This window comes from Scyliorhinus canicula, chromosome 1 (genome assembly GCF_902713615.1).
Source record: "Scyliorhinus canicula chromosome 1, sScyCan1.1, whole genome shotgun sequence".
Taxonomy (NCBI): domain Eukaryota; kingdom Metazoa; phylum Chordata; class Chondrichthyes; order Carcharhiniformes; family Scyliorhinidae; genus Scyliorhinus; species Scyliorhinus canicula.
In genome coordinates this window covers 100,205,903-100,231,082 of record NC_052146.1, presented here as the reverse complement: position 1 = coordinate 100,231,082, position 25,180 = coordinate 100,205,903, and the positions used below count along the sequence as shown (strand labels likewise).

Genomic DNA, 25,180 nt, shown 5'->3' with positions numbered 1-25,180 from the left:
TGGAAAGGGTGCAAAGGAGATTTACCAGGATGCTGCCTGGATTGGAGGGTAGGTCTTATAAGGAAAGGTTGAGGGAGCTGGGGCTTTTCTCATTGCAGCGAAGGAGGATGAGAGGAGACTTAATAGAGGTTTATAAGATGATGAGGGGGATAGATAGAGTGGACATTCGGAGACTATTTCCTCGGGTGGATGTAGCTGTTACAAGGGGGCATAACTATAAGGTTTGGGGTGGGAGATATAGGAGGGATGTCCGAGTTAAGTTCTTTACTCAGAGAGTGGTTTGAGTGTGGAATGGACTGCCTGCTGTGATAGTGGAGTCGGACACTTTAGGAACTTTCAAGCGATTATTTGAAAAGGCACATGGAGCACACCAGGATAACAGGGATAGCTTGATCTTGGTTACGGACAATGCTTGGCACAACATCGAGGGCCAAAGGGCCTGTTATGTGCTGTATTGTTCTATGTACCCTTCCTGGCGCTGGTCCAGCGTATGTTGCTGCTCTCTCTGCTTGCCTTCGCCCCTTTCCCCCTTCCTTTATGCTCAGTGTCTTTTACTGTGCCGTTCTCCCACTTCCACCCCCACCCCGCTTTACTGCTCACTGGCTACGAACAGGTCTCGGAACATGTTGGTGAACGGCTTCCATGTCTTGTGGAAGCCCTCCTCTGACCCGCAAATCGATGAATTTTATCTTCTCCAGTTTGAGGAATTCCAACAGGTCAGCCAGCCAATCTGCGGTTTTGGGTGGTGCCGTCAATCGCCAGCCAGGCATGATTCTTCAGACAATTACGGAGGGAAGGCTAGGTCATGGCCCCCTTCCCCATAAAGGGTTCAGGCTGGTCTGATACCCCGAAGACTGCCACTTTTGGGCTTGGCACCACCCTCACTCCCACCACCTTGGACATTGCCTTGAATAAGGTTGTCCAGATTCTGACCAGTCTGGAGCAAGCCTAGAACATGTGGGTATGGCTGGCCAGGCCTCCCTGGCACCGTTCACATTTGTCATCTACCTCCAGGAAGAACCTGTCCATTCGGGTTCTGGTTAGGTGTATTTCATGTGCCACCTTTAGCTGCATCAGGTTCAGCCCTGCACATGGGGAAGTAGCGTTTGCCCTATATAGTGCTTTGATCCAGTGCAACCCCCCCTCCGCTCTATGCCCAATTCCTCGTCCCATTTCTCACTCATCTCGTCCAGGGTGGATCGTACCTCCTCCAGCAGTCGCCTGTACAGGTCCCCACAATTCTTCTTCCCTGGCCACCTGCATCCAACAGATCCTCAACCAGCGAGTGTCTCGGTATCTGGGGATATGCCATTGTTTCCCTGCGGAAAACGTTCCAGACCTGTATGTACTCCATCTCATTCCCTTTGGGCAGTTGGAACCTTTCCGTGAGCTCCTCAGGGTCGCTGTCATCTGTGTACATGGCGCTAACTGTCAGTGTCCCCTCGTCCTGTCTCCACCTTATGAAAGTGGCGTCCATTTTTGCGGGCGTGAATCTGTGGTTGTTACAGATGGGGACTCTAATGGACATTTCAGTTTGGCTGAAGTAGTGTCTCATTTGATACCATGTTTGGAGCTACTACCACTTCTTGAGTATTTGGTTTGAGGGGAAGGGATTGTGATTAGTGCTCGGGGGGACGTCCCGATGCAGGAACTCTCCTCCGTTCTCACCCATTCCGCCTCCGGCTCCTTCACCCATTCCCTCACTCTTTCTACTGTGGCCACCCAGTGGTAGAACTGTAGGTTTGGGAGGGCCAGGCCGCCTATACTTCATTTCCTTTGTAGGACCCCTGTTTTGGATCCTTGGGTGCTTACAGCCACCCCCCCTGCCCTACATAAATGCCATGACTAGTTTGTCCACCATATTAAAGAAGGCATTGGGGATGTAGATCGGATGGGATCTGAATAGGATGAGGAACATGGGTGGTACATTCATTTTGATCGCCTGCACTCTCCCTGCTTGTGAGAGTGGAGTGTGTCCCACCTTTGCAAGTCCTTTTTAACTTCCTCCACCAGACTTGTCAGATTCCATTTAAAAATGCCTTGGTACCCCCACAATTTAGATAACGACCCAACACCCTCCACCTCAGAACATGTGTTTGTGATTTGCTGGCTCTCACCCAAACTTCTCATTCTCATCGCCCACCCCTTGAGAGAACGCACTCATCTTCGCCCGTGTCAGATGTACCCTGTGCACCACCTTGAACTGAATCAAGTTCATCCTCGCGCAGGAGTAGGTGGTTGAATTCACCCTACGCATTGCCTCGCACCAGCATATTTCCCCCCTCTCCAACTCCTCCTCCCATTTGTTCTTGATCCTCACCACTTGTACCCCCCACTCCCCCAACTACCGATATATGTCCCCAATTATACACTCTCCCAACTCATCTGGGACCAGCAGTCGCTCCAGTAGAGTGTATCCCAGCAATCTGGGAAACGCCTTCCACCCTTTCATGCAAATTCTCTCACCTGCATGTATCTAAATTCGCTCTCCCTTGTCAACTCAAATCTCCCGCAACTTATCCAGTCCTGCAAACCTCCCTTTCAGATACAAGTTCCTCACCCTCACCAGTCCTGCCTCCCTCCATTTCCCATACATCCCATCCATTTCCGCCCAGCTTAAACCTGTGGTTCCCACACAGTGATGTCAACACCAACATCCCCTCCAACTTAGTGTCTCTGTAGCTGGTTCCACACCCTAACCGTCTACTGTACCACCGGGCTCCGCATATACTTCCCCGGAGTTAGTGGCAGTGGAGCCTTCAGACTGGATCCCCTAGAGGACTCCTCCTCCATCCTGACCCACTCCGCCCCTCACCATCGCCTCACCTCCACATCCGCTGCCCAATAGTAGTGCAGCAGTTTCGGGAGTATCAACCCCCCTTTCTGCCTCTGCAGCAGGGCTGTCTTTACCCTCGGCACCTTTCCCGCCTATATAAACTCCAAAATCACTGTCTCCAATTTCCGAAGAAAGCCTTCGGGAGAGAAATTGGGAGGGTCTGGAAAATGAACAGGAACCTTGGCAGCACATTGATTCTTACAACCTGCACCCTCCCTGTCAGTGTCAGGTGTAATGTCCCATCTCTTGAAATCCCCCCAATAGCTGGGCGGCACAATGGCCCAGTGGTTAGCACCACTGCCGATGGCACTGAGGACCCGGATTCGATCCCTACCCAGGGTCACTGTCCGTGTGGAGTTTGCACATTCTCCCTGTGTCTGCAAGGGTTTCACCCTCACAACCCAAAGATGTCTAGTAGGTGGATTGGCGACACTAAATTGCCCCTTAATTGGAAAAAAATAATTGGGTACTCTAAATTTAAAAAAAATCTCCCCTCATCTCCTTCACCAATATTGTCAAATTCCACCTTTGCATCGTAGTCCATCACTCATCACCTGAATCCCCAAGTACATGAATATGGTCCTGGATACCTTAATGGCAACTTAAATGGCTACATCCTGAAGTTACCCGCCCTCCCAAGGTCCCGCCGCATTTACCGAAAAACACCTCCCTTTGCCCAACATTTAACTTGTACCCAGAGAAGGCCCTGAACCTCTCCAATATTCCCATAATCCTACCCATACTCTCCAGCAGGTCTGACACAAACAACAGCAGGTTGTTTGCTAACAATGACACCTGGTGTTCCCTGCTCTCCCACAATCCCCTGTCACTCCACTGACCCCCACTAAAGGCCATCGCAAGGGCTCAATCACCAGCTGGAACAACAACAACGCCAGTGGCCACCCCTGTCTCTTTCCCCTATGCAGCCCAAAACTCTGAACTCATCCCATCTGTACATACTGTTGCCCCCAGGGCCACATGTAACAAGCACATCCATGCCATAAATTCGGGCCAAACCTACCCAAGACCTTAAATAAATACCTCCACTCTAGCCTACTCTGCATCCATAGAAGCAGTGACCTCCGGCACCTGCCCCACATTTATACTGCACCTCCCTCGCCCTCCATAGCTGCCCCACCGCCCTTCCCATCGTCAACCTATCAAACTGCAACCTCTTCCTCTCCGCCAACAACTCCTTAGTGGGGGTCTCACCTTAGCTATGATCAGCGGTTGAATAAACTTGGTTTGCTCTCACTGGAACGAAGGAAGTTGAGGGGTGACCTGATAGAGGTCTACAAAATTATGAGGGGCACAGACAGAGAGGCTAGTCAGAGACTTTTTCCCAGGGTAGAGGGGTCAATTACTCGGGGGCATAGGTTTAAGGTGCGAGGGAATGTACGAGGCAAGTTTTTTACACCGAGGATACTGGGTGTCTGGAACGTGCTGCCGGAGGAAGTGGTGGAAGCAGGGACGATAGTGATGTTTAAGGGGTATCTTGACAAATACATGAATAGGATGGGAATAGAGGGATATGGACCCCGGAAGTGCAGAAGATTTTAGTTTAGACGGGCAGCATGGTCGGTACAGGCTTGGAGGGCCGATGGGCCTGTTCCTGTGCTGTACTTTTCTTTGTTCTTTGTCCCCGCGTATCCCCTGTGCACCTCAACGATCTCCTCCAACAAACGTCCATGCTCCTCCCTCCTCCTCCTGTCCCTGTACGCCTTGAACGAGATGATCTCCCTCGGACCACCGCCTTTTGTGCCTCCCAGAACGTGGCTGCCGACATAGTCATAGAATTTACAGTGCAGAAGGAGGCTATTCGGCCCATCGAGTCTGCACCGGCTCTTAGAAAGAACACCCTACCCAAGGTCAACACCGCCGCCCTATCCCCATAACCCAGCAACCAAGGGCAATTTTGGACACTAAGGGCAATTTATCATGGCCAATCCACCTAACCTGCACATCTTTGGACTGTGGGAGGAAACCGGAGCACCCGGAGGAAACCCACGCACACGAGGGGAGGATGTGCAGACTCCGCACAGACAGTGACCCAAGCCGGAATCGAACCTGGGACCCTGGAGCTGTGAAGCGATTGTGCTATCCACAATGCTACCATGCTACCCATCTCCCCATTCTGATTAATCTCCATGCGCTCCCCGATCGCTGACCTCACCTTTTCGCAACACCTCTTATCCGCCAACAGACCCGAATCTAGCCCCCATCCTGGCCTCTCCACCTGCCCTGCACTAAGCGGCTGGTTTAGCACACTGAGCTAAATAGCTGGCTTGTAATGCAGAACAAGGCAGCAACACGGGTTCAATTCCCGTACCAGCCTCCCCGAACAGGTGCCGGAATGTGGCGACGAGAGGCTTTTCACGGTAACTTAATTGAAGCCTACTTGTGACAATAAGTGATTATTATTATTATTATTAGTTCTCCCCTAGTTTATGGTTCCTCATAAAATCATTGGATCTTCTGGCATATCAAAATAGTACTCCTGGCCTTCAAAAGGAACCCACAGTTTTGCTAGGTACATGCACCCCAAACGGAATCTTTCTTTGGTACAACACTGTCTTGGCCCTGTTGAATGCTGCATGACACTTTGCCAGCTCCGCACCAATAGCTTGATATATTCGGACACGATTCCCCTCCCATTCACAGTCTCGCATCGTACAATCTTTTCCTTCTCAACAAATTTGTGCAACTGCACCATCACCGTCTATGGCGACTCCCCGCTCTCGGCCTATGTCTTAAAGACCCGTGGGCCCTGCCTGCTTCTGAGGCCTTTTCCAGTACTTCCTCCTCCACCAACCCGGTCAGCATCTTGACACATATTTTGTTCCTTCCGCACTCTCTGGCAGCCCCAAAATCCGCAAGTTGTGCTGCCTGGACCTGTTTTCCTGCTCCCCCACCTTCACCCTCAACGACTTGCATAGACCCCCAGGACCTCCAAGGACACGATCCGATCGCTCTGGTCGGACACCACCATCTCCACCTCTTGTATTTTCGCTCCTGGTGCTTCAAGGCACCGCTCTACATTGTTCATCGATCCTGCAGAGGTGCTATGCTCCCTCAATGGTCTGGAGTCTGGGGCAAGACCAAAACATGTGGGTGTGGTTGGCCAGGACTCCCCTGACAACGCTTGCACTTATCCTCTACCTCTGGGAAGAACCCGTTCATACATGTCTTGGTAAGGCGCGCTCTGTGTACCACCTTGAGCTGCATCAGGCTTAGACTGGTGCAGGAGGAGGTGGAGTTGACTCTGTGCAATGTCTCGATCCAGAGTCCTGTCCCCATCGCCATGCCCATTTCCTCCTCCCGTTTCCATCTGGTCTCGTCCAGTGGGATCCTGACCTTTTCTATAGATGTCGCCACACTTGTTGTCTCCTAACCAGTCCAGCTCTATCAATGTGTCCAGAAAGTGTCTTGGTCTCTGGGGGTTTTTATATCCTTACGGAAAAAGTCGTGCAGATGCAGGTACTTCAGCACGTTCCCTTTCGGGAGTTTGGAGTGTCGATGTGAATTCCCACAGGGTCGCCAGTCTGTTGTCCACATATATAATAATAATCTTTAGTATTGTCACATGTGGGCTTACATTAACACTGCAATGAAGTTCTCTACCGTCAGTGCCCCTCTGTCCTCCCTCCATGTCCCAAGTGTGGTGTCTATCCTCGTCAGTGTGAACCTGTGATTGTTGCAGATGGGGGCCCCAATGGACATCTCACCAAGTTTGAATTAGCGCCTAAACGATTTGGGGATGAAGGTCAGGAGTGATCTGAACACTACAAAGAACCTAGGTAGTATGTTCATTTTGACTGTACCCTTCTGGCCAGCAAGGGAAGGAGTGAGTCTCATCGCTGCAGGTCCCTTTTCACCACCTCCACCAGGCTGGACAGGTTCTATTTGTGGAGCTTCTTCCAGGTGTGGGCCACTTGGATCCTCAGGTACCTGTACTTGGTCTAGGTTACTTAAAACGACAGTTCCTACAGCTCTGTTCCTCCCTCGCGGGCGTTTACTGGGAGTCCTGTTATCTTTCCCATGCTGGCTAGGGGATTCGACACGTAGAGGAGCAGGTCATCCGCATAAAGTAAGATTCTATACTCTCTGCCCGCTCTCTGAATGGAGTATTTAATTTAATATCTTTTTTTTTTATTATTTGGGAACTATTGTGGATTTATGCTGATAATTTTTCTCAAAATCAAATACGTTGTTTTATAATCCTCTGTGATTGTCAGAATCACATAGATGCCACTCTGCTTTCCCCCTTTAATCCTTGGTTCATCCTGGTAGTCTTCTATTCTTACTCCCCATTGCATGCATGAACAGCTCCCTCCTTCCCCTACAGACCATGCTGGAATTCTTCTTCCTGCATTTCTCCTTATCCTTCAACCCATCCTATCCTCCACGCTATCCCTTCCAGTTTATGTGTGTATATTTATTCTCTCATAACCCCTCGCCTCTTTGGATTCCCATGAAAATTTGCTGCTATTCCATGGGACTAAATGCTGTAGGTAGGATTCAGGAGCGTTATGGACAGGTGAAACTAGAGTGGTGCTGGTGGGTGGAAATTGTTGAAGTGGCACTAAGTTTTGTCTGAAAATCTCCATAAGACAATAAGACATAGGAGCAGAATTAGGCCACTCGACCCATCGAGTCTGCTCTAATCATGGCTGATATTTTCTCATCCCCATTCTCCTGCCTTCTCCCCATAACCCCTGATCCCCTTATTAATCAAGAACCTATCTATCTCTGCTTAAAGACACTCAGTGATTTGGCCTCCACAGCCTTCTGCGTCAAAGAGTTCCACGGATTCACCACCCTCTGGCTGAAGAAATTCCTCCTCATCTTGAGATGATATCCTCTGGTTCTAGTTTTTCCTACAAGTGGAAACATCCTCTCCACGTCCACTCTATCCAGGCCTCGCAGTATCCTGTTAGTTTCAATAAGATCCTCTCATATCCTTCGAAACTCCAACGAGTACAGACCCAGCGTCGTCAACCGTTCCTCATACGACAAGTTCTTCATTCCAGGGATCATTCTTGTGAACCTCCTCGGGACCCATTCCAAGCCAGCACATCCTTCCTTAGATATGGGGGCCAAAACTGCTCACAATACTCCAAATAAGGTTTAACCAGAGTCTTATACAGTTTCAGAAGTACATCCCTGGTCTTGTATTCTCGCCCTCTTGACATGAATGCTAACATTGCATTTGCCTTCTTAACTACCAACTGAACCTGCACATTAACCTTAAGAGAACCGTGAACAAGGACTCCCAAGTCCATTTCGAAAATAGTCGATGCCGAAATTCCTCCTTCCGTAGTGCATAACCTCAAACTTTTCCACCATGATAAATTGCCCGTAGTGTCCTAAAAAGTAAGGTTAAGGGGGGGGGGGGGGGTTGTTGGGTTACCGGTATAGGGTGGATACGTGGGTTTGAGTAGGATGATCATTGCTCGGCACAACATCGAGGGCCGAAGGGCCTGTGCTGTACTGTTCTATGTTCTATGTATTTCAGTCCACTTGCCGCCAGCACCTCCTCCAACAACGTGGAGGCTGGTTCCTCCGGGAAGCTCTGTATCTCCTTCCTGGCAAAGTCCCGAACCTGCATATACCTAAACACTTCTCCCTGCTCCAGCCCATACTTCGCTTCCAGCTCCCCCAATCCTACAAATCGACCCCGAGGAAACAAATCTTTTAGAGTCTTAATCCCCTTCTCTTCCCATTTCCGAAAACTTCCGTCCCTGGCTCAAATCTGTGGTTCTCCCGGATCGGCATTTCCCTCGACCCTGCCCCCAACCTGAAGTGTTGGCGAAACTGCCTCCAGATTTTCAATGAAGCTATTACTACCGGACTCTCTGAGTATTTCCCCAGTGCTATCGGGAGCGGGGCCGTTGCTAGTGCCTTCAGCCCCGACCCCCTGCACGAACTCTCCTCCATTCTGACCCACTGGGAATCAACCCCTCTGACCCAGCTCTGCACCTTCTCCACATTCGCTGCCCAGTAGTAGTACATCAGGTTCGGGAGACCCAAACACCCTACCTGCCTTCCCCTCTGTAGCAGCACCTTCCTCACCCTGGCCACCTTCCCTCCCCATATAAACGGGGTTATCCTCCCCTCAATCTCCCTGAAAAAAGACTTTGGCAGGAAAATCGGTAGGCATTGAAAAATAAACAGAAGTTGCGGCAACACATTCATTTTTACTATCTGCACCCAACCTGCCAGTGACAGAGGGAGACCATCCCACCTCGCCAGGTCGGCTTTCACTCTCCCCACCAAACTAGTGATGTGATGTTGTATCTGCGAAGCCTTCCCAACTCCCGGGCAACCTGCACCCCCAAATACCTAAAGTGAATCCCTGCTCTACGGAATAGCAGCCCCACCACCCCTGCCCCCACCCCCGGTTGAGCCACCACAAAATACTCTCTCTTGTCCAAGTTCAGCTTGTACCCCGAGAAAGACCCAAATACCTGCAGCAACTTCAATTTTCCTCCTATCGACGCACTCGGCTCCGACACATACAGCAGCTAGTCCTCGGCATACAAGGACACCATATGCTCTATCCCCCTCCCTCACTATTCCTTTCCATGCTCCTGAACTTCTTAATGCGATGGCCAACGGCTCAATCGCAAGCGCAAACAGCAGGGGGGACATAGGACATCCCTGCCTCATCCCACGGTGGAGAGAGAAGTATTTCGAACTGATATTGTTCGTGCGGCACTCGCCTTCGGCTCCTTATATAATAACTTTACCCAGTTCACAAATCTTGGTCCAATCCCAAATCGTTCCAGAACTGCCATCAGGTACCCCCATTCCACCCGAGCAAACGCCTTCTCGGCGTCCAGTGCCACCACCACCTCTGTTTCCTTCCCTTCCGCCGGTGCCAGAACGAAGTTCAAGACCCTCCTAATGTTCGAAAACAGCTGCCTCCCTTTCACGAACCCTGTCTGATCCTAACCTATCATCTTCGGGAGGCACCCCTCCAGCCTACCCGCCAGTACCTTTGCCAATACCTTTGCGTCCGCATTAAGAAGTGAAATGGGCCTATACGACCCACACTCCGTCGGATCCTTATCCTTTTTAAGCAACAGTGAAATCGATGCCTGCCCCAAGGTTTGCGGCAGCACTCCCTTCCCTATCCTCTCTTCAAACATCCCTACCATCAGGGGTGCCAACTTATCCTTAAATTTTGTATAATATTCCACCGGAAACCCATCCGGCCCTGCCACCCTCCCCGACTGCATCCTCCCAATCACGTCTTTTATCTCCTGCTCCAGCATTGCTCCTTCTAATGTAGCCTTGTCTCCCTCCCCTAGCCTCGGGTACCCCAACCCATCTAGAAATTGCAGCATCTCAGTCTCCCCCGGGTGGCTCCGACCTGTACAACCTCTCGTAGAATTCCTCAAAAACCCTGTTAATCAGTTCCGGAGCCACCACCAACTTCCCGGCCCTATCCCTTACCTGAAGAATTTCCCTTGCTGCTGCCTCCCTCCTGCCTTGTCTCCATGTTCATAAACTGCACCCCTCCCTCACCTCAATTGGCGCACCGCCTTCCTGGTGGATAGTCGGTCGAAGCTCGCCTGTAGTTCCTTCCTATTTCCCAGCATCGCTGGGTCCTCATCCTCCGCATAACTCCTATCTACCTCCAACATCTCATCTATTAGCCTCTGCCACTCCAACCTCTCCTCCTTATCCACCCTGGCCTTAAACAAAATTACCTCACCCCTCACTACCGCCTTTAAAGCCTCCCAGACGACTGCCATGGACACCTCACCCGTACAGTTGAATCTTACATATTCCTTAATTACCTTTTAATACTTGGTTCCCCAAAAGCCCCACATCCAGTTTCCACCCCGGCCTCTGCACTACCCCCTTCTCCAGCACCATATCCACCCAATGTGGCGCGTGATCTGACACAGCAATTGCAGAGCATTCCGACCCCTTGACTCCAGCCAGCAAAGCCTTTCCCACCACAAAAAAGTCAATCCGAGAGTATACCCTATGGACTGCTGAGTAAAACGAGTACTCCCGTTCCCCTGGGTGCAGGAACCTCCAAGGGTCCACCCCTCCCATTTCGACCATTAGCCCAGCCAGCGTGGGACCAGCGAGCGCGGCCGTGATCTGTCCAACCTTGGCTTCTGTACCAGGTTCCAGTCCCCCCCCACGATCAGCTCGTGTGTGTCCAAGTCAGGAATGGCTCCAAACACCTTCCTCACAAATCCCGCATTGTCCCAGTTGGGACCGTATACACTTACCAGCGCCACTAATCTCCCCTCTTACTGGGGGGTCTCTCACCCCCCCCCCCCCCCCCACCTTTCTTATCCACCATCAACATACCGCCGGGCCCTGCCCCATAAGCCTGACCCGCCCCTGTCCATTGTTAACATCGAACCCCTTCCCCCCCCCTCCCGAAAACCCCCCCTACCTTCCCCCTAGAAACAACATCCCCCAGCATCCATCCCCCCCCCTCTCGCTCGCCTCGTAGGCCCATTGATGCCTGCTATCCAGGCTCCAATGTCCGCAGCCCTCCTCTCCTCTCACCTCCGTTCACTAGCTGACTGACTTTAGCTAGCTAGTGCGGGTGGCTCCCCCCCGCCAAGACATATCATCCCCTTCCACCCAGTCCCAGAGAAAAAAAACCAAACCCAACAATCCAACCCATACAATTCACTAACATAACATGTAACCGTCGCAACACAGAGCGCCCATCAACCCACTATTAACTTAAACTCTATAACAATACAAAGAGAAGTAGATTACAATACAAATCCGTAAAAAGAAAGTTATAACATTTATACATTTTCCGGCTGTTCAAACACGGTCTACAATCTCTCTTCCAGCTCCGCTCTTCATGTCTGTCCCAAGCCTTCTGCCTTCACGAATGCCTCAGCCGCATCCGCTGTCTCAACATAAAAGACTTTGCCGTTATACGTTACCTTCAACCTCGCTGGGTACACCATACCAAACCGTACCCCCTTCTTGTACAACGTCGCCTTCACTCGCCCGAACGCCGCTCGTCTTTTTGCCAACTCCCCCATCAAGTGCTGGTAGATCTGGACCGTAGTACCATCCCATAGTATCTCCCGCTTCTGCTTCGCCCAGTTTAACACCTTCTCCTTCATGCAAAACTTATGGAAGCAGATAATTACTGCCCTTGGCGGCACGTTCACTTTGGGCTTCGGCCTTAATAACCGATGGGCTCGGTCTAGCTCGTACTGGGAGGAGAGGCTTTCACCCTCCCCCATCAGCTCCGCCAACTTCTTAGCAAAGTATTGTGTTGGCCTTGGGCCCTCTGTCCCTTCGGGCAAGCCCACAATTCTCAAATTATGCCGCCTTGAGCAGTTTTCCAAGTCTTCCAGCTTTGCTCGGAGACCTCTATTAACCTCCACAACCCTCCGCAGCTCTTCTCCCATCGAGGTGACCTGGTCTCTGTGTCGTGACATGGCTTCCTCCACTTTCATCTTCTCGCCCTGCTCTCTCACTCGGCCAATGCCTTTGCCACCGCCACCTTCAACGGGGTAATTATCAGGGCGATTGCCTCCTCCACCAGCAACTTCAATGCGGCCGCTGTCTCCTTTTTCCAGGCCTTCATGTGCCTTGCAAACTGTTTTTCCAGCTGCCCCGCCATCACCTCGGCCATCTTCTCAACCGTAAATAGTGCGGCCCCACTTTGCAATTCGGCTTCCGCCATCCTATCACCACTTTTATTCGTCTTCTCCAGCGGCGATCCCGCGTTTCCTCCTTTCTTCGACGCTGCATTTTGCATCCTTTAACGGCTTATTGTTTTTCACTTTCTTTCTCTTCTCCTCTCTCTCCCTCCACCCTTCTGTCCTTCATCAATCTGAATTATTCTTTCTTTTAAAGACAAAGGGGAGGGAAAAAAAACTTCACCAAACTTCTTTAAACTTCTTTAAATCTTCCAGCTCTCTTCCTTTCCCCTCTGTACTCATCCAGACCTCCCCTGGGACCAGGTTCCAGCCTTCTTTCTTCCTCCTAGGCGGGAGCCATCCGTTGTGGGACACCACTCTTACATGGTGTCCTGGACTCGGGCCTGCCTCCTCGGCCTCCTCGTAGCTCCGCCCCCGCTGCTCTGGCCCCGACGCCGCGCTGGGCCCAGGACCTCAGCCCCCACTGCCCCCGCGTGGGGATCTTCACCGGCCCCGCTGGCTGCTCGCGACGGCCCCAAAGGCCGACAGTAGTCGGGGGGTGCGTTGAAACTCGGGGATTTCCCCAAAATCGCCCGGATCCATTGACTGTTGACTGTTCCCTGTCAATATTGTATTTGAAATTGCATTGAAGCAGTCTGTAACAGGTGTTCATTTCTCACATCTTGATTCTAATTCAATTGGATGGAATCTTAAAGCACAGGAACGGGCCTTCCAATCATCAAAAGGTTTATGCCGGTGTTTATGCTGCACCTAAGTCCTCCCATGTTACTTCATCAAAACCTTTCAATATATAATTCAAAACCCTTTCTCTCTTACATTCTTACCTAGCTCCGTTTAAGTTAAATTGACTAATGTAAAAATCTAGCTTTAATTAGGTTACTGTGTATATACTTGTATTTTGTCCCAAATGATAGTGAGAATTTTAAAAATATGTTTGAGCATACAGAGACTATTTAAAGAGCAATGAATCCCATCATTTGCTCTCATTGATTTACTTTCTCTTTGATGATATCTATGAAAACACATCATTGAATTGCCTTAGCCTATCTTAAATGTTTTTAGAAAAACATTTGCAGTTGATGTGACAGTCGGTACAGGAAGTTCTCTGACCAAATTAACACTTCAAGAACAGAATTTACAGCTCAGAATTTTAATGCATCTACCCTATAACAGCTTGGGGCTTTTCACGGTAACTTCATTGCACTGTTAATGTAAGCGTTCTTGTGACAATAAAGATTACTTTACTTAGTGGTACAATATGAACACTTGAAATATATCTCTCCGAGGTGAGGGCTAAACTAAAAGGTACAATACCATTTCAAATTGACAGACTAAAATCTTTCTTTCTGTGCTCACTCTTTAGAGTCCCAAATGACATGAGCTTAGAAAGTTTCAATCAAGCCCTCATGGACTTGGAGCCAGAGCAGAAACTAGATACTTAATTTGGCATAGTCTTTGAATGGCTGGTGTTACACTGGTGCATTGGTGAGTGATTATCTTGGTTTGGGATTAAAGCAACATTTGAAATAGAGTTGATGCATCTTTTTTTCTATTGAGTCCTATCTGGTTTATACTTGATCTTAACACTCATCTGAAATGTTCAACTGTGGTGACACCTCACCTTTTCCTAAGCACACAAAAACCTTGAAGAATGAATCTCCATTAATGCTACTCTTTGGTTAGAATTAATATTTTTAGATTATGTACTATTTGCTCTACACCAAAAATAGGCAGTAGCGAAAGATGAATTGTGAATGTATATTAATTATTAAAAATAGCAATTTGTTTAGAAACTTTCACAGTTCTGTGTTAGATTCTGTATTTTAAGGTGTGTTATTTTTACAGGAACCTGGAGAACAGAAGCAGTGGGCAATATGAATGGTTTTATTAAAGTTCCAAATAACATCCCTCTTCTGTGTGCAGCGACCTTGGGTGTCAACCCATGTACTGCCTATAGAATGTTGAGTGACTTTGAGACATTGAAGCCTGGTATGTATCCCTCTTCCATTCAAAATATCAGCACATTTTTGTCACTTTGTTTAGCAATCCTTCCAGCTGCCTATGAATTCTGATGTTTTAAATTGTGGTAAGACAATTGTTCAGATATGATTCACAACAAAAACAGAAAATACTGGACAATCTCAGCAGGTCTAACAACATCTGTGGAGAGAGAAGGGAGCTAAAGTTTTGAGTCTGGATGGCTCTTTGTCAAAGCTTGGCCAGCCCCCTCCGCATATGTCACAAATGTCCTCAACCCCTTCAAACATGCGCCTCATTCTTGACCTCGTCAAATGTTTTGTGAACTACCTTTAGTTGTATTAGTGTCAACTTCATGCACGAGGTCAATGCATTTATCCTCTGTAAATTTTATTACCAAAGCCCTTCCGAGATCGCCCCTAATTCCTCCTCCCATTTTGGCCTCACCCTGTCCAGAGATTCTTTGAAAAAATATCTTTTTATTGGCATTTTCAATATTATATACATTGCTGTTTGTTTTCATTTATTGTACAGTACAAACGTTTTTTTCTTAAGTTTCTCTATTTACAGTCTGTCACCGTCTGACTAGGCGTACAATCCTCCGTACCTGTCCCCCATCCACTGATGCCCTCCCTGCTTGATCTGGGGGGGGAGGTTTCCTCCTTCTCCTTCTCCCCCCCACCCCCCCGGTCAGTTTTGGCCGCGTCCGTCTTGTGGATGGGGGGGGGGGGGGAGGAGATTGGCCCATCCCTCTCCCTCCTGTTGTTTCGTTTGTGCCTCTCAGGCTTTCTCTTTTCTTCTCTTCTTCTTCCCCCCTCCCCCAACCTCCCCTCTGGGTTGTGCGTCCCTGACGTTTCTCCTTGTCTTTTTTTTACTTTCCATTTTCTTCTCTACTGGCTGTTGCTGGCCTCGAACAAGTTTTGGAACAGGCTGACAAATTGCCCCCATGCAGTAAGGAAGCCTTCCTCTGACCCCCGGATGGTGTATTTGATCTTATCCAGGTGGAGAAATTCCGACAGGTCGGCCAGCCAGTCTGCAACTGTGGGTGGTGCTGCCGATCGCCAGCCAAGCTGGATTCTCCGGTGTGTGATTAGAGAAGTGAAAGCAAGGGCGTCGGCCATCTTCCCCACCCATGTGTAGCTCTGGCTGCTCTGACACCCCGAAGATTTCCACATTTAGGCGTGGCTTCACCTTTACCCCCACAACCTTGGACGTTGCCTCGGAGAAGGCTGTACAGAATCCAATAACTTTGGGGCAACCCCAGAGCATGGGTGTGGTTGGCAGGGCCCCTCTGGCATTGTTCACATTTGTTCTCCACCTCCGGGAAGAACCTGCTCATTTGGGTTCTGGTCAGGTGCGCTCGCGCACCACTTTGAATTGCATGAGGCTGAGCCTTGCGCAGGAGGAGATGGAGTTGACCCTGCTCAGTGCTTCGCTTGAGAGTTCCCAACCCACTTCTATCCCCAGTTCGTCCCCCCATTTCCGTCTGGTCTTGTCCAGTGGTGTTCGCGCTCTGTCCAGTCGCTGTCCATTTATTTTCTGCAGAGTCCCCCTTCTTTACTGTCAGTGTTCATCAGTTCCTCAAATAGTGTGGTCTCCGGGGCCCTGGGGTATCCTACTGTCTCTTTGCGGAGGAGTGTTTTATTTGCAGGTGTCTTATTTCCTGTCCTGTCGGTAGTTCCCACTCCTCCATCAGTTTGTTCAGCGTTGCTAGTCTGTGCCTTATATAGACGTCCCTGACTGTCAGCGTTTTCCCCCGTCCTGTCTCCATTTTTTAAAGAATGTGTCGAGCATGGCTGGTGGGAATCTGTGGTTTCTGCAGATGGGGGCCATGGGGATATCTTGGTCAACCCGAATTGTTGTCTTAGCTGGCCCCACGTTTTCACTGCAGACATTTCCATTGGGCTCGATGTGTATTTTGGCGATGGGGATGTGAGTATTGCTGTGGCTAGCGCCTGGCGGGTTGTCCCCTTGCAGGAGGCCTCCTCCATCCGCACCCACTCCGTGTTGGGTTTATGTACCCATTCCCTCACTCTTTCCGCTGTCGTCGCCCTGTGGTAGTATTGCAAATTTGGCAGTGCCAGGCCTCCCTTAATTTTCCTCCTTTGCAGTGTTAGTTTGGGGACTCTTGGATTCTTACTCTACACACACACGCACACAAACAACATAATTAAACTGTCTATGTTTTGGAACAAGGCCTTGGGGGCGAAGATCGGTATGGATCTAAACAGAAAGAGGAGCCTCGGCAGCATGTTCATTTTGATCTTCTGCACTCTCCCCGTCAGGGAGAGTAGGAGCGGGTCCCATCTTTGTAGATCCTTCTTCACTTCCTCCACCAGACATGTCAGGTTCCACTTGTGGATCTGTGAACGGTCTCTGGCTATTTGGATCCCCATGTCGGAATCTATTTTGGGCTATTTTAAATGGGAGCCCCTCCAGCTTTATCCCTCCCCCATTTGGGTTCATTGGGAATGCCTCACTAGATGCTGGCTTAGCACAGTGTTCAATTCCCGTACCGGCCTCCCCGAACAGACGCCGGAATGTGGCGACTAGGGACTTTCCACAGTAACTTCATTGAAGCCTGCTTGTGACAATAAGCGATTATTATTATTATTGCCCACGTTAAGTAACCTGAGAAGGTTGTGACTCTTTCAGGATCTGCATGATTGCTTTCAGTCCTTCCTGTGGCTTTGAGACATACAGGAGCATGTCATCCGCATAGAATGAGTTATCTGTCTCCTCTTTAGATGCCCCTCTAGCTTTTCGCATCCCGCAGGGTTATCGCCAGGGATTCGATTGCCGGTGCAAACGGGAGCGGGACAGCGGGCATCCCTGCCTTGTGCCTCTTTGTAGCTGGAAGTATACAGAGCTGGTGGTACTGGTTCAAATGCTCGCCTTGGGAGCATTGTATAGGAGTCTCACCCAGGCAGCGAATCCCGCTCCGAGCCCAAACTGTTGTAATACCTCGAGGAGGTACTTCCATTTGACTCTGTTGAAGGCCTTTTCTGCGTCCAGGGCGACGATCACCTCGGGTGTTCTCTCCCCAGGGAGGGGTCATTATTACATTCAACAGTCGCCTGATGTTCGCAGTGAGTTGCCTACCCTTGTCAAAGCCCGTTTGGTCTTCTGCGCTCTACGATCGGGGCCTCAAAGTACTTTCTGTCGACCTCCAAGATGGAGTCAATCAGCTGTTGCCTGGCCACCCTCACTTCTCTATCTCTACGTGCCTTGTCGGCTATAATTTCCCCTCTGATCACAACCTTCAATGCCTCCCAGAACTTGGAGCGTGAGACCTCCCAGTTCCGGTTGTTACTCACATAATCGTCTATGGCCTGCAATATTTTCTGGCAGACGGCCTTGTTGGCCAGGAGGTCCATGTTCAGCCTCCATGTGGGGTGCTGGGCACGACCCGTCTCCAACCTCAAATCCATGTAATGTGGAGCGTGGTCAGAGATGACTGTCTTCAAACCCAGTGTCTTTTCTTGCAAGTTTAAATAGATTGTTTTCTTGAATTGGCATTAGTTCGACCCTGTCCCTAATTTAAAATATTTGCATAACTGCTTCCATATCTTCAGTGTTGACACTATAACCGAACTCTGAGTATTTCTGTGGTGTCAACGGCGTGGCGCTGGCAGCCCCGAAACTTCACGTATTCTTTCCTCCAGCTGCACCTATACCATATCTGGTTCCCTACCCCAGCATTGAGCCTTCTTGGCATTTGCCGTCCAGTAATAGTGCGAAGATTCAGTAGGGCTGGGCCGCTCGATTGTCGCTCCTTCAGAAGTAATGATTTACAAATCCTGGGAACCCCACCGGCTCAAAGGTTAATCTCCCTTCCCCCGTTAAAAAGCGCTTCAGATAAAAAAAATGACATTGAAATAAAAATAAAAACCGTGGCAGAATATTAATTTCTATCACTTGTACTCGGCCCACAAGTGTTAGGGGCAGACGATCCCACCTTTTGTAAGACTTCTTTAACCCTTGCTGTTCGGCTTGTAAAATTTAATTTATGTATCTGAGCCCAGTCTTGAGCTACTTGTACCCCCAAATATCTAAAGTGGTTTAGTTACTGATCAAAATGGCATGTCTTCCATGCTTTCTCCTTCCCTCGGTGTTGAGATTGAAAAGCACTCACTTTTTCCAAAATAATCTGAGAAGGTTCCGAACCTTTTTTAGTAGTTCCATAATGTTTCCAATTATCGGTATCGGTCAAATATATATGTAAAAGTAAATTGCGGCGTATAAGGGTAACCTGTTTTCCACCCCCCTCGTTATCTCCTTCGATTTATTCAAGCTCCTCAGCGCAATGGCCAAGGGTTCTATCGCTAAAGTACAGGGGGCATGGGGCACTCCTGCCTTGTTTCCCTCTGTAGCTGAAAGTACTCCAAGCTCATTTTGTTCATTCGTACACTTGCCCTTGCATCTGCATACAACAATTTGACTCAAGCAGTAAATTTAGGCTCAATTCCAATCTGTTCCAATACTGCAAACAAATACTTCCTTTCAACTCTATCGAACAACTTCTCTGCATTTCATGACCATATCACCTCCTGCTGCTCCTCAACAATAGTGAAGTTGAAGCTTGCTTCAACGTCTCCGGGAGTACTTGCCTACCCCGTTTACTGCATCTTCAAACATCATGACCAGTTGTGGAGCCAGCTTATCCATAAATTTCTTTTAAAGTTCCACCGGTAAACCATCTGGTCCTGCTGCCTTACCTGTCTGCATCGTCCCTATTACAATATGGATTTCCTCTACTCCCATGGGCACCTCCAGTCCGACTCTATCTTCATTGAGAATAAGAAATTTAAATTCCTCAAAAATGTTTTGCATATCCCACTCATTCCCTGGGGACTCCGATCGATACAAATTTCTACTAAATTTCTCGGAACACCTTATTGAGGTGTTCCGACGCTGACACCAATATCCCTGTTTCATCCTGGACCTATATAATCTCCTTCAAGGCCACCTGACACCTCAGTTGGCTTGTAACATCCAACTAGCTTTGTCCCCATATTCATACATCCCTCTAACTCGACTTAACTGTTGTACCGCTTTCCTAGTTGATAACAAATTAAACTTAATTTGACGCTCCTTTCTGCTGATCAATAACTCCGGTGTGGGTTTCTCCGCATACTTCCTATCCACCTTCAAAATTTTGTCCATTAGTCGTTGCTGTTCCTTTCTTACTCCTTATCCATCTGTGCCTTGTATGCAATCATTTCTCCTCGCACTATTGCCTTTAGAGCTTCCCAAACCATTGAGGTCGAGACCTCTCCATTATTATGCATAATATATTCATCAATAATTCCACTCACCTTTTCGCAAAAGCCCGAATCTGCTAACAATCCCACATCCATCTGCCATGGTGGTCTTTGAATCGGTCCCTTCTCCAAGGCTATTTCTACCAAGTGTGGGGCATGGTCTGAAATAACAATGGCAGAGTGATCCGCTTTCCTCATCCCTGGTAATGGCGCCCTCCCTATGATGAACAAATCAATCCTTGAATATACATTGTGAACCAACGATATAGGTAAAAAAACGGGACGAGGTCCGACAAGCTGAATTCAGGGAGTTGGGAGTTAAACTAAAAAGTAGGACCTCAAAGGTAGTAATCTCAGGATTGCTACCAGTGCCACGAGCTAGTCAGAGTAGGAATGTCAGGATAGATAGGATGAGTGCGTGGCTCGAGTGATGGTGCAAGTGGGAGGTATTCAAATTCCTGGGGCATTGGAACCGGTTCTGGGGGAGGTGGGACCAGTACAAACCGGACGGTCTGCACCTGGGCAGGACTGGAACCAATGTCCTGGGGGGGGGGGGGGGGAGGTGTTTGCTGGAGCTGTTGGGGAGGGTTTAAACTAATGTGGCAGTGGGATGGGAACCAGTGCAGAAAGTAGGTAGGTAGTAAAACAGCGATAGATACAAAAGGCAGCAAGGGGGAAAGTGCAAGGCAGAGAAGACATAGTCAAAAATCAGAAAGGGCGACAGTACAAGGTACAGTGACTGAGGGGAGCTCTGTGAATAGGCCCAGTAATACTAAAAGGAATAAAACGGGAAGTAAAAACATAAATTGTAAGCGACGCGGCAGGTTGTTATATGAAGATATGGGTTCAACGACAAGGAAAATTAAGAGAAAAGAGGAAATATAACTTAGGAAAGGTTACTGATCGATGTGTTAAGATTCAAAACAGAGGTATGAAAGCCAACATAAGTGTACTTTACCTGAATGTTCATAGTATTTGGAATAAGGTAAATGAGTTGATGGCGCAAATCATCATGAATGACTATGATTTAGCGGCCATTACTGAAACATGGTTGAAGGATGGTTACGACTGGGAGTTAAATATCTGAGGGTATCAAACTATTCGGAAGGACAGAGTGGATGGTAAGGGAGGTGGTGTAGCTCTGTTATTTAAGGATGCCATCCGGGCAATAGTAAGGGATGACATCGGTGCTATGGAGGATAAGGTTGAGTCCATTTGGGTTGAAATCAGGAACAGTAAGGTGAAAATGTCACCAATAGGAATAGTCTATAGGCCACCAAATAGTAACATTATGGTGGGGCAGGCAATAAACAAAGAAATAACTGATGCATGTAGAAATGGTACAGCAGTTATCATGGGGGATTTTAATCTCCATGTCGATTGGTTTAACCAGATCGGTCAAGGCAGCCTTGAAGAGGAGTTTATAGAATGTATCGCAATATACCCGCGATAGTTTCCCAGAACAGTATGTAATGGAACCTACGAGGGAACAAGAGGTCCTAGATCTAGTCCTGTGTAATGAGACAGGATTGATTAATGATCTCATAGTTAGGGATCCTCTCGGAAGGAGTGATCACAATATGGTGGAATTTAAAATACTGATGGAGGGTGAGAAGGTAAAATCAAACACTAGTGTTTTGTGCATAAACAAAGGAGATTACAATGGGATGAGAGAAGAACTAGCTAAGGTAGACTGGGAGCAAAGACTTTATGGTGAAACAGTTGAGGAACAGTGGAGAACCTTCCAAGCGATTTTTCACAGTGCTCAGCAAAGGTTTATACCAACAAAAAGGAAGGACGGTAGAAAGAGGGAAAATCGACCGTGGCTATCTCAGGAAATAAGGGAGAGTATCAAATTGAAGGAAAAAGCATGCAAAGTGGCAAAGATTAGTGGGAGAGGAGAGGAGTGGGAAATCTTTAGGGGGCAATAGAAAGCTACTAAAAAAGCTATAAAGAAGAGTAAGATAGATTATGAGAGTAAACATGCTCAGAATATAAAAACAGATAGTAAAAGTTTCGACAAATATATAAAACAAAAAAGAGTGGCTAAGGTAAATATTGGTCCTTTAGAGGATGAGAAAGGAGTTTTAATAATGGGAGATGAGGAAATGGCTGAGGAACTGAACAGGTTTTTGGGTCGGTCTTCACAGTGGAAGACACAAATAACATACCAGTGACTGATGGAAATGAGGCTATAACAGGTGAGGACCTTGAGATGATTGTTATCACCAAGGAGGTAGTGATGGGCAAGCTAATGCGGCTAAAGGTAGACAAGTCTCCTGGCCCTGATGGAATGCATCCCAGAGTGCTAAAAGAAATGGCTAGGGAAATTGCAAATGCACAAGTGATAATTTACCAAAATTCACGCGACTCTGGGGTGGTCCCGGTGGATTGGAAATTAGCAAACGTGACACCACTGTTTAAAAAAGGAGGTAGGCAGAAAGCGGGTAATTATAGGCCAGTGAGCTTAACTTCAGCAGTAGGGAAGATGATGGAATCAATCATCAAGGAAGAAATAGCGAGGCATCTGGATGGAAATTGTCCCATTGGGCAGATGCAGCATGGGTTCATGAAGGGCAGGTCGTGCCTAACTAATTTAGTGGAATTTTTTGAGGACGTTAGCAGTGCGGTAGATAATGGGGAGCGAATGGGTGTGGTATATCTTGATTTCCAGAAAGCCTTTGACAAGGTGCCACACAAAAGGGTGCTGCAAAAGATAAAGATGCATGGCGTTAAGGGTAAAGTAGTAAAATGGATAGAGGATTGATTAATTAATAGAAAGCAAAGAGTGGGGATTAATGGGTGTTTCTCTGGTTGGCAATCAGTAGCTAGTGGTGTCCCTCAGGGATCAGTGTTGGGCCCACAATTGTTCACAATTTACATAGATGATTTGGAGTTGGGGGACCAAGGGCAATGTGTCCAAGTTTGCAGATGATAAGTGGTAAAGCGAAAAGTGCAGAGGATACTGGAAGTCTGCAGAGGGATTTGGATCGGTTAAGTGAATGGGCTAGGGTCTGGCAGATGGAATGCAATGTTGACAAATGTGAGGTTATCCATGTTGGTAGGAATAACAGCAAAAGCGATTATTATTTAAATGATAAAATATTAAAACATGCTGCTGTGCAGAGAGACCTGGGTGTGCTAGTGCATGGGTCGCAAAACGTTGGTTTACAGGTGCAACAGGTGATTAAGAAGGCAAATGGAATTTTGTCCTTCATTGCTAGAGGGATGGATTTTAAGACTAGGGAGGTTATGCTGCAATTGTATAAGGTGTTAGTGAGGCCACACCTGGAGTATTGTGTTCAGTTTTGGTCTCCTTACCTGAGAAAGGACGTACTGGCACTGGAGGATGTGCAGAGGAGATTTACGAGATTAATCCCAGAGTTGAAGCGGTTGGATTACAAGGAGTGGTTGAGTAGACTGGGACTGTACTTGTTGGAATTCAGAAGGATGAGGGGGGATCTTATAGAAACATATAAAATTATGAAGGGAATAGATAGGATAGATGCGGGCAGGTTGTTTCCACTGGCGGGTGACAGCAGAACTAGGGGGCATAGCCTCAAAGTAAGGGGCAGTAGATTCAGGACTGAGTTTAGGAGGAACTTATTCACCCAAAGGGTTGTGAATCTATGGAATTCCTTGCCCAGTGAAGCAGTTGAGGCTCCTTCATTAAATGTTTTTAAGTTAAAGATAGATAGTTTTTTGAAGAGTAAAGAGATTAAGGGTTATGGTGTTCGGGCCGGAATGTGGAGCTGAGTCCGCAAAAGATCAGCCATGATCTCATTGAATAAAGGAGCAGGCTCGAGGAGCCTGATGGCCTACTCCTGCTCCTAGTTCTTATGTGAACTGGAGAGAAGAAGGAGTATTCTCTTCGCTCCATATGTTAAAATCGTCATGGGTTTACACCACCCACCTCCTTCATAAATGCTGTCAAAACTTTTGTCCCACCTGACGGAGTAAATGTGTGTGGATTTGAACAATCTAACTTCGGGTTCAGTACAGTGTTTAAATCTCCACCTAAAACCAATTGATGTGTATCAAGACTTAGAATGGCTGCCACTAGCATTTTCATAAATCCTATATCATCCCAGTTTGGGATATATACACTGACCAGTACAACTGATCTTCCCTCCAATATACATTTGACGATGACGTATCTGCTCCCTTGATCAATTATTACTTGCTCCATCTGAAATGCCTTTTGCTCATCAATATTGCCACCCCTTGGACCCTGCTTTTAAAACCGGAGTTGAACATCTGACTCAGCCATTCTTTTTAGAGTCCCCTGTAGCAGCACCACGTTGGCTTTGGGATTCTTTGGATGTGAGAGGACTCTTGTCCTCTTCACCGGACCTCTCAGTCCCCTTGCATTCCAAGTCACAACCCGGACTGAGGGTTTCTCACTTCCCCACTCCACTTGTTCAACCACCGCCCTTCCAAGGGTTATGTCTGTCCCCATGCCAGTATTTCCAATTCCTCACCTTATTTTTATATCTGTTGGTCTCATCCATTGGGTGATCCCGACCCTTGTTCCATAATTCTGTCAGACAACTTTCCCTTATTCCATAAATTTCCCAGATATTTACTCTTGAAACAACATTCCTTATCTTTACCCTTATTCCCGATTCATTCACACACCCTAGGCCGGCCGAATCCTGTTTTAGCAGGTTTGACCTGCCGCAGCCACTCCCTCCACCAGGCTTACGTTCACTAGCCAGCCCCAGCTTACTCGCGAGGTGGCTCTGTCAAAGCCCTCTACATTAATGTCTCAAATATAAGGTACTTAAATGTTGCACTTCTCCTCTGCTCCCTTCTTTTTCAAAATATTGTTTATTTATTTATTTATTTTCCATCCCCAGATATTATATATGTTTTCTTCTCCCCTCTTAAACATACAAATTCTTTACCTCCAGTTCTTTCCTAAATATTCTTAATATGATGCAAATAGCTAAATTATTAACAATAAACATCAACACCTTATAAAATGGCAGTAACTATAACAGAACATCACATCAAATCAATGCAACCTAACAATAATATCCAGACCAAAAAAAAATGCTGGAAAATCTCAGAAGGTCTGACAGCATCTGTAGGGAGAGAAAAGAGCTGATGTTTTGAGTCCAGCTGATCCTTTATCAAATAATATTGAAGCCTTAACACAAGACTATCGACTGTGACAAGTGTAGCAGCACCTTTCGACGATTTTATTTCTGCCATTTTAATTGTACTTTTATCTTTATTCTGGACTATTGTGGTAAGCGCAGGAGCAGCACTTGGTGGTGGTTCCTTTTTAACTATTGTGGTACTGCAGCAACAACATTTTGTGAACCGTGGGGGGGGGGGGGGGGGGAGTTCCTTTTAGTTACCGTAGCATCGTCAACAGCAGCATCTGATTAACTTATTTTGACCACACTGACGGCATTATTACCTCCTCTCTA

General features: G+C 47.8%; 1 protein-coding gene across 9 annotated transcripts in view; it reads left to right on the top strand.

The window, feature by feature from the left end:
* mecr (mitochondrial trans-2-enoyl-CoA reductase) overlaps nucleotides 1-25,180 on the top strand; it is a 361,687-nt gene that overhangs the window by 43,371 nt on the left and 293,136 nt on the right. For all 9 annotated transcript variants that reach the window (XR_005460537.1, XM_038796363.1, XM_038796367.1 and 6 more), the window contains one exon: nucleotides 14,347-14,490. Coding sequence is in view for 8 of the 9 variants with exons in the window: in XM_038796363.1 (XP_038652291.1) it covers nucleotides 14,347-14,490 (144 nt within the window). In the remaining variant the exon portion in view is untranslated. The remainder of the gene's footprint in view (nucleotides 1-14,346; nucleotides 14,491-25,180) is intronic.